General features: G+C 39.1%; 1 protein-coding gene across 1 annotated transcript; it reads right to left on the bottom strand.

Moving 5' to 3' along the window:
* Positions 1 to 10,261: 10,261 nt before the first annotated feature.
* On the bottom strand, positions 10,262 to 10,747 carry LOC141617696 (uncharacterized). Its single transcript, XM_074434864.1, has one exon. The coding sequence runs from the start codon at positions 10,745 to 10,747 to the stop codon at positions 10,262 to 10,264; it is 486 nt and encodes a 161-aa protein (XP_074290965.1).
* Positions 10,748 to 10,961: the final 214 nt, after the last annotated feature.

The following is a 10,961-nucleotide window of genomic DNA, read 5'->3' as shown; positions in this document are numbered from 1 at the left end:
AGGTAGTGGACTGCCATAAAAAAATATGTTGTTTTGTGTGCATTCATGAATGCTCATTATAGCATTTGGATGCAAAGGAATAGGTCTAGAATCCATAAGCTGATTCTTAGACCTGAAAAGGTTATGCAGGATATTAAAGGACAAGTGATGATAAAGATCAAATCTCTCCCTCTTGTCTGTATGTCCCGAGTTGATCAAGATTGGATTCAAGCAATAGTCTAGCTCTCTATTTGCTTGTATTTTATCTTATGTTTCAAAACTGTTTTTTAGCTTGTAATAGCTTCTTTCGTGCATCAATGAAAGCTTACATTTCCCAAAAAAAAAGCAATAATATATCAAAAATAAATTTAAATATCAAAACATATGTAACGGAAATAAATTACTAAACTCACGCTTAAGATAAATGTGTTGCATGCTTAAAGCAAAATTCCTCAAATGACAGAATGGAAATAATGTAGTTCAGGCTAGATTTTCACTTTAGCTATACTTCTTGACACCGCAACATCTTACACTAGTTTCGGGAACCCAGTGTCACGTAAAGGTGACCAACTCTAAGTCCACTCACTAGACAACAAGCTATAATAGAACACGTCTTACCACGCAGTGCGAAGTCCTAGTCTAAGTACATGTACATGATTCTACGACAATTTGTACCGCCCTCAGGATACCCAATCATATAGCTGTATAAGAACTCGTATGCCTTAGTTCATTTTCTTTGCCCTTACTTGAATTATTCCAGGCTTAAAATATCCCAAAGATATTCTCTTATTCAAAGTTTAGCTAAAGAGAAAATCTAGCCCGAACTACATTATTTCCATTCTGTCATTTGAGGAATTTTGCTTTTAAGCATGCAACACGTTTATCTTAAGCGTGAGTTTGGTAATTTATTTTCGTTACATATGTTTTGATATTTCAATTTATTTTTGATATATTATTGCTGTTGTAACATTTATATCGCGTTACTCCCCACTTATTGTGGCTGTTATGTTTATAACATGATAGGTGTTAGCTTTGTTGGGGATTTCTGTGTGAGCTAACGAGTAGTTTGCAGATCCTACTCTGTTTTTCTGCTTTCTTTTATGGTTTTAGTCTTGAACCCTTTTGGTGGTTTTCTTTATTTTCGCCCTTTTTATAAAAGTGGCATTTGTTTAGACTTAACCATTTAATTTTATCCTTGAGAATTTTATACATTCTCAATTTATAACAGTTAGAAATTTTATCTTTGTGTATTTAATCTCATTCGACAGTGTTTCCGCCACTGTTTTGCACTAGATTTTATAGGGGATTACATGTTACGTTTAGGACCCACTTGTTTTTATCATTGAGCAACAGAATACAAAATTATCAGAATAAACAAATTTATGACAACAACTAATACAATAACTGAGTTTTTATAATACAATAACTAGGATAAAGTAATACAATAACCGACATGTAACGTTACAACAACTGCCTTTGTAAGAATATACAATAACTAAGTTTTCATATTAAAATAACTGGACTTGACTAAAGCTGACTTGAAAACACTAACCAAGACAATAATTAAATAATATAGGATAACTACATTACTATATTACAATAACTACATCAATATATTACAATAACTACATCAATATATTACATTAACAAAAATAATTTCAAAACAAACACATTATGTTCATTAGAATGCACACGAATTCACCAGAAAAGAAGAACATTAACAGTTAAAAAACAGATACAAAAATGAAAAAAACGAAATTACGAAAACCTAGAATTATGCGAAGACAATATGAAATGTAATTTAACAACAAAAACACAACAAATTAAACTACATAGTTAAAATGACTGAATAAATTGAAGAATAAACATAGAAAAACAAGAAATTCAAGTAGAAAACAAGAAGACAAAAATGCGAAATTGAACAAAATCAACGGAAAAAATAGTTCAGCAGAAGAATTGATTACCTGTTAAGACGAACAAGGACGAAGAAATTGAACATGAAGTAGAGTTAGTGAGCACAATAATGAAGAACGACGAAGAACAACGCACAAACGAAATTGAAACTGAGTAAAATTTTGAGAGGGAAACTGGGAGAGAGAAAGAGAGAATGAAAAACAGAAAAAAAAAAAAAAAAAGAATGCCAACCGTCAAAATCGTGTCTTATATAAGAGATGTAAAATTAAATCGCAGCCACATATCTTATGTTAGATCAATGATCCGGATTCAGAGGGGTAACTCACGAAATGTGACCAAACTCATATGATCCTATTTCTACACACACACACACACACACACACACACACACACACACACACACACACACACACACACACACACACACATTCACACACAAACACACACACACACACACACACACACACACACACACACACACACACACACACACACACACACACACACACATACACATACACATATATATAAATTAGAAGTAGTTCATTCATGTAACATCATGACGAAATGATTAGTAAATATAACCGTCCGAAAATTATTATCAAACAATTATATAAACGTAACAACCGCATAGCACGATAGTTAAAAGAAAATTAGTAACCACATAGAATTGTAATTACCGCATACCATCTTGATACCACTCATATATAAGTATAAAACACAAAGAAATAACCAACAGTCATAATAACGACATATAACGCCAACCAAAGCACTCCCATGATCCCAGGTACACAAGTAAAACGGTCTCTATTTTCAAGCAGAGGTACTCAATCGAGTTAGGTATACTCGATCGAGTACAGGGTAGGCTACTCGATCGAGTTACACATACTCGATCGAGTATGTACAGATCAGAATGGTCATTAAAACGTCATACACATGGTACTCGATCGAGTTTGGGGCACTCGATCGAGTATCTTCAAGTCAGAATGTCCTCAAATACGTGACAAGCAAAGAAACATACCAAAGTCCGCTAAAACAAATGAAACAATCCAATCATAAGTCTGCTAACAAAACAAATCCAAGTACCAACAAAACAAATGAAACAATCCAATCATAAGTCCGCTAAAACAAGGAAACGATCACTCAAGGTGACCGCCTCGATCCTTCACCATCTCATCACCTCCTCCTGGTCCCGACGTGCCTCCTCCAAACCCTCCTCCGGCAGCTGCTCCCGCTCTTAGGTCTCCTCCACTCCTCCACGACACTAGGCATCCATAAGGATAGCTCTCAGGAACTTCCCATGTAGCCAGATCCACTCCGTAGGAGTGAAAGACACCACTATCATTCCCCACTCCGCGTCACCAAACTGGTTGGGCTAGGTTGGTCCCCACACCCTGAACATAGGCCATCTCATGAAGGTTCCGGAGCACCAAGGCGTTTGACACTCTCTCTATAAGCTCGCTCACCTGCATCTTAGGGCTAAAGGAAGAAGGGTAGTCTAGGTACTGGTACTGACGAGGTCCTTGCTGCACAAACTGAGACTCTCCAACCAGCTTTCTCGCGCTCTGGGGTACTCCCCCCTCTCTGGGCACCTGGTCCTTTCTCCAAGTCTGGTCACATCCAAACGGCTCAGGCATCACCTCGAGAAGGTTATCAATGATCAGGTATGTCTGATCGGGGAGGGTAGCCTCGACACTACCAGGGGCAGCCTCAGTCAACCACTCAGTCACAGGTAGGTGGTCTGGGTTAGGAACTCCCATCCAACTCCTCCCCCTCACTCTCAAAGCTAAACCTCTATCATCCAAAACCCGCAACCACTTCTGATGAATGAAGTAGGCCTTATCTAAGGTCGGAACAACGCGACTCGTGGGTTTGTGAGCCGATGAAGTCTCAAAGCTGGTCAACCTCTCTACTAGACGGGTGGCGATAGTGCAGCAACTAATGTGGCGAGTCGAGGACTTAGCCATCAAGGCTAGGCTAGCGCACACTATCGCCGGAGCACTGTAGGTAAACTTCTTTTCTCGAGTGGGGTTAAGGTAAGATATCAACAACATCACCTCATGTGAGTGAAGCTTACTCACATTCTTTCTCCCGTAAAGTAAACAAGTCAAGGATCCAAGAAAGATCTTTAAGTTCATATGCTGAACATCAAGGATTAGCATAGCACTCGAGGTCGGGGCAGGTCTACCGGTGAACAAAGGTAGGTAAATACTAGCACCACACTCAGTCGGGACATCACTCAAATATCCCTTCTTGGCCCGGGTAAGCCTCAAATGATCGGCAAACTGGTCAAGGGTCGGATAAAAGCTCGTGTTCATCAACCGAAAACCCACCATCTTCCCAGCCCGTCATAGGTAAAAGAACTTAGAAACTCAATGGTCAGAAAGGCATACAAATGCTTCCTCAAGTGATACAACCCCTCCAAACCCAACATCTCAAAGATGTGACGGACATCTACCTCTATCTTCAACTCCTCCAACACAACCGGATCTATGCAGCTTGTGGGTCTCAAGGTGCGGTCTAGCAAACTAACAAAGGCATCCTTTTGTTTGAACAACGGGTCCTTGGCTTACTTCCCCCACTTCTACAGTGGCGGCGGTGTTAGATCGGGTCCTCTTGGTCTGTCATGCAGCAGCAGTTCTCGGCATCTGTTTCAACATAGTTTAGGCAAACATTGGGTTTTACAAACTGAAAGTAGAAACTTTCAATTGTCATATACGAAAAAGATGATGCTTAAGACGAATTTTCTCGCCAAAACATGTATAATTTGAAAGCAAAACATGAATTTACCAATTCCTCTTACTCTTTGAATTCTATACAAGATGATTCAAAATTTAAAAATACGATGTTTAAGCAAATTATAGAAGAATTCCGGGTTAATTTCTACCTTAACTTGTGGACATGGGCCACGCCGCGGCGCGCGCATAGGCCCTTGGGACAAGCGTTGCATTTGTGGAGTCGCCACCAATTTTTATGGGAATTGGAACCGTTCAAATACCTCGTGCCATGACCTATCCGTTCGTCCCAATCTGCCAATATGCAAGACACAAAGTAGTGACATGAACACTAAGAACTCGTTATCCTTAGCATTCTATGTCTAGAGTGACTCTCATGGATGCCAATGAAGACGGATGTTCACAGAGATTTGGAGTAAAGGGTGAGGGTACGTATTAGGAAGCTCTTTAATCGAACACCTAATCCCACCCGCCTCGATAGCTGCCTCTACTAATGATTAGGGAAGTTATTCATATTTGATATCTCATCGATTATATGCATGCAATGCAACATCCAATGTTTTAGTCCTAGCATGTGAATTAAATTATGTCGGTGAACAAATAATTTAGCAATTATTAATGTCGAAGTTGAGAGTTAGAAATTGATTACATGTGAATAACAAGCAAATAAATCATAGAATAAACAATAAATAAATAACGATAAATAAATAGCGATAATTAAAATTATAATGAATTACAATGATTTAACTGATTTACGTCAAAAATACACTCAGAACGGAAATTTGAAGTAAAGAAAATAAAAGTTTGAAATTAAAGTGACAAAATTGAATAAACTAAAGGTGATATTACGATTAGTAATTAATTAATACCTAATTAAAGCTACGTCAAAGCGAGAACGGAAAGTTCAGGGACAGAAGTCACCTCACAACAGGCGCAGCATCTGCTGCGTCCCTTAGAATAGGTGCAACTATTCCTGCTCTGTTCTTGAGTTGAGCTCTGGCTGTGAAGTCATAACCGCGGGTAGTTAATGTTCTTTGGCATGTTTTATGATTGATTATTGATATTAAACTCAAGTGAAAGTGATTTAGCAGGTTAATTACGTACTGACATCACCATAAAAGCGATAAACACGAATTAAACGAATTAAAACGAGTTAAAAATGAATTACATTTATTTACGATATCGAAAACATAAAAGGAACGAACTTTAAAAGAAATTGATAATATGAAAAGAAACAAAGGAAACGCGTACAAAAAAACGAACTCCAGAAACCTGATATGGACAAATCGAGTCTGTAAGATCCGAGTTTGATTTATTGACGAAAACCCGCAAATATCGATTTATAAGGGATTTAAGTCGAAAATAAAAAGTTATTATTGAAAGGAATGATCAAAACATGGTTTATACACGGAGGAATGAAAGGAAATAAGAAAAATAAGACAAAAAGAACAAAACCACAGAAACCCGAGGAAGAAGAAGAAGAGCAAGAGCAGCGGCAGCCTCTGGAAGAGGCGCAGCAGGTGCTGCGACCCTTCGAAGAAGCGTAACTGCTGCTGCGTTTCTTCTCGACGTCTCGTAGCTGCTGTTTCGTAAAAACAGTCTGTAATAAAGGTTTTTAAAATCGGTTTTAAATGTGTTTTTGACGTGAATCTTACATTAATTGATACAAAAATAAAACAATAAAAAGATGGGATTTACACCCTCAGACTTACATATTTGACGAAACGAGATTAACTAAGTTAACGTTAGTGATTGCTCGACTTGAATGTATGTAGAAAGTGCCCTCGTTGGAGGATTTTAGATTAATTGATGTGTAGTGGTCAAATTGGTCGGTCATGCAACATGACTGGAACTCAGAATGATCTGAGCTTACGTGGTCGATTGATCAAGCACGTAGGCGTCGAAAGCTTAGAGCACGGTCTAGAATGCAAAGGGAGAAGAGAAGGGCGGACACTTGCGTGAAAAATATGGAGACCGAAGGTCTCTATTTATACTAAACAAAGTGAAGAGTTTTGGAATGACTCAAACTTTAGAAAGAAATCACGGAAAAATTATGTAAACAGCGAAAACGAGCTGGAGAACAGGCACATCAGCTGCTGCGATCCTTCCAAGAGGCGCAGCACCTGCTGCGTCATTTCCTCAGAGGTTTCCTCCTGCGGAAGAAAGATTTTCGTGTTTCTATTATGAAATTGCGGTAGATCTATACTTCCTTATTCCTTAAAATATGATATATGGGATGTATTTTACCAAAAGATATAAAATTAATTTATGGAATAAATATCCGGAATATTCTACAGCATTCCGACGCAGCATTTTAAACGGTTTCTTAGAAAATAAAGCAGTTTTTGACCCAGACTCCAAATGAACTCTAATTATTGTCAAAACGACCGTATCGGCACGTAGGTGACGACCAAGGGGTAAACACAAGTGTTTGAGCTATCACTTGAGGATAAACTTATGAACTATCGCAAATCATTCCGCGTACCAAACATACGGCCCAATCATCACTGGGTGGTTGGCGGGAGGTGTAGAAATGAGGTATCTACATAACTAAACTCAACAATTCAACTTTTATAGCAAATTTGGGGCAAAATTTCAAAATTGTATACTCAAAAGATGAAGTTTTAAGACAGAATTTTCGATGAATTTAGCTAGAATCAAGCATTAAACATGACATTATCAACATCCCCTACTCTTTTTAACCTTTAAAGATGAATTAGATGAACAAAATAAAAAATTTGGGGCAAACCCTTGAAAAATCCGGGTTGAATATAGTCAAAAATCGGGCTTAATTTATAGTTTCTAACAGCAATAACAATGATTCAAGCTAGTTTATATCAATATCTAGCAATGTCAACACAATTTTAAGGCATAAAAACCCAAGTTTCAGAAATTTCCAACACTACCACATGCTTCAAGTTGTTTAAAACCAAGAAAAGAAGTAGAAGTTTACCTTGAATTAGTTTGCAAACGAAATTGATGGATGAACTAGAAGGATTTGCGAAGAAATCAAGCACAAATTACTCCAAAGTTTTGTAGAGGAAAAAGGTTTAGGAGGGTTTTAAGTTTTAGAAAGAAGTAAATAAAGAAAAGAAGGAGGAGAAAGGGAGTATAAGTCCCAAAAATGTTCGAGGATCCCGTCTTCTGTAGCAGATATACTCGATCGAGTATCTGTGGTACTCAATTGAGTAGCCTCTACTCGATCGAGTTAGGGTTCCTCGGTCGAGTCTTGACGTTGGCAGAATTAGCATTGATTCTGTTTTACAGTAAACTCAATCGAGTGACCCACCTACTCGGTCTAGTAAGGCGTACTCAGTCGAGTACTCCCTCGTACTCGGTCGAGTAAGTCAAATAACCAACGTATGATCAAGAAATGACTGGTCTCCTGCAAAATTAACAATTCGTTCGGATTCTAAGGCGTACTTAGGACTCATCACTAATTATCTCTATACTAATACTATCGATTATCATTGCTTTACACATAACACAAGTACCACAACTAGAACATTCTAACTCTATTCTATTACATGCCATACAACAGACGATCTTGCTATTACGTACTTTAATCCAAATATTCACACATATTCATAACGGTATTCAACTTATTCATATGCATATCAAATTCTACAACACACATGCTCGTAAAATTTTTTATCAACCATTGCAAACTTGTAAATCAGTTACCAACTTACATGTCACCACATACCCTGGTATTATTTGTCAATTATAGTAACGTCCCAACCAATTATCACACACATGCCACCACATATCCATACACATGCTTCTAATACCTCTTACTTCTCCATTCACATACTCAGGCATACATAACTATACAAGCAATTACGTACCACATGTACTATCCTCCACTCACATGATATTACTTCTATACATATATCTTGCACATTACACACATATGCTCATGCAATTCCCGACTCGATATCCCCATTCAAGGTGGCTGGCTTAAGCATATTTGGGCCATGATTTTGGAATGAGGGCGCCTTCTCACCCAAAATCAAACATTCAAGGGGCTCCCAACACATATACACCAGGTTTATTTTATTAGACTCACTCGTTCATTATGTTTATTGGTTACAGGTTCATAAATCTTCGCTCTGATACTACTTTGTAACACTCCCATCTACCAAGGAGCCTTAACAAGACCTTCCCTAACAGATACGGGCATTACCATCTCGGTTGCCCGAGGCATAGTATATCATAATGTCAATAAAAGAACTATAAAAGTTTATTACAAGTTTAACTCAACAAAAGAAAGGCACAACCGATGAATAAACAACTACAGTGAGACTACTCCATGCCAAGACTCGGTGAGAGACTCGTCCCTCCAACGCACCCAGATAAGCTCCACAAATTAACACCTGCTAAGACTGACTGCTCACCATAATGGATCACGGCAGACACATAACAAGAAAGAAAACAGACAACACCATACAAGGTCAGTAGTTGAAGAACAACATTCAACAACCATAGAACAACACAAGTACAATCTCCAACACCAATACTCCACCAATCATCTGACTAACACTAAGGTATAGTCCTGCCAGATTACCAATCGCAACCAGTGATCCACACCGCCAGTGGGGACCGCAGCCATACAACCTAAGCCCCGCTTAAAACCATAGAGCGAATAACCCAATAACCATTAATGTGCACATCCCCCTTGTGACGGGAACCACAAGGGGCTAATCAAGGGCGTGAAGCCATTCCCGATGATGACCCCATTCAGCTAGGGACGCACCCCGCACACAACCACAACAATACTATCACACAACCAACGATACTATACACCACACATGACAATCAGTCAACACTACTGAGTAGGAAAATCCTACCATTAGCATTTAGCAGCAACACCGCATACATCCATATGAAGACAAGACAACCTCCATCAACACCTATCACAACCAGTAAGGAAAACCATATTAATAACAACCATAACCACTACAAAACAAAAGGATAATGATGATGACGTACTTATGCTCGGCATTCCGGCGACAAGGCCACTACCTAACTCAAGTCTCTATCCACATGGTGTCTCCAAGTATAGAGGATCTTAAAAGGTTGAAGGTTGGTGAGGGAGAAGGTGTATCGTCGATTTGGTTTAGGGAGAAAAGGAATGAAAACTGATTTGGGTATACGACTTCGCGATTTATAACTTATCGCTGAACTCGACGTACTCGATCGAGTATGGGACTTAATCAATCTAGTGGCCTCTACTCGATCGAGTCACTAGACTACTCGATCGAGTAGCCTACGCCAGATCGAGCTCCCATCTCCCAAAGGTTATTATGATGCCAGTCCGAACTAATAAAGGTTCCAAGAGGACTAACATGTGTCTAAGGTCAGTCAACGGGTCCCTAACGAGGCGGGTATTACAAAGTCATCAATTCTCTACAACGGATACCTTTTCTTCACTGTAACATGATTCAACTCCTTGTAGTCGATGCATAACCTCATACTACCATCCTTCTTTTTCACAAATAACACATGTGCTCCCACGGCGTTACCCTAGGTCGAATGTATCCCTTCTCTAACAGATCATCTAGCTGTTTCTTGAACTCTTCTAATTCTTTCGGTGTCATCTGGTACAGAGCCTTAGATATGGGTGTCGTTCTCTATTTCAACTCCACACTAAAATTGATGTCCCTTTTTGGCGGTAACCCTTGAATATCCTCTCGAAAGAAATCCACGAACTCATACTCAACCGGTATCTCTGTTGCTATAGGTTCCTCCGATCGGCTGTCCCAAATGTGGTAAAGGATCATGGGACACCCCTTCCTCAGGTAAGATTTCAAGGTTATAGCTGCAATAGCCTTGAACTTTGGTTTGACAACAAACCCTCGGTAAGATACTTTAGCTCCCTTAGGACCCCACAAGGTCACCTTTTTCTGATGACAGTCTATACTAGCTTTATATATACCCAACCAGTCCATCCCGACGATGACCTCAAGCCCACCCATAGGAAACTCAAACAAATTAACCGGAAGATTAACATCCCCAATAATCATAGACACTTCTTTATATAACCTCCCACAAGATACCGACTCCCCCGACTGTATGACAACATTATCTTTTACAGAGTCATACTCCCCCAAACCCATAGTCAAGGCTTATCCCCTAGATACAAAAGAATGCGCAGCCCCCCGAATCAAATAAAACGAAGGTCGGCGTATTATTAACGAGAAAAGTATTAGTGACGACTTGCGCATCCTCCTCAGCTGCCTGTTTGTCCATCATGAACAACTTGCCACTATTATTTTGGCCTCCACCATGTGTCGTGCTTGTCGATGCAGTAGACTTAGCAGCCGAATTTTG

Source organism: Silene latifolia, chromosome X (genome assembly GCF_048544455.1).
Source record: "Silene latifolia isolate original U9 population chromosome X, ASM4854445v1, whole genome shotgun sequence".
NCBI lineage: Eukaryota > Viridiplantae > Streptophyta > Magnoliopsida > Caryophyllales > Caryophyllaceae > Silene > Silene latifolia.
Note: the sequence above shows the minus strand (reverse complement) of the source record. Positions and strands in the feature narration are given on the sequence as shown.

Excerpts from the sequence above, each read along its gene's own strand:
- LOC141617696 (XM_074434864.1), bottom strand. The coding sequence starts at position 10,747 with ATGGGTTTGGGGGAGTATGACTCTGTAAAAGATAATGTTGTCATACAG.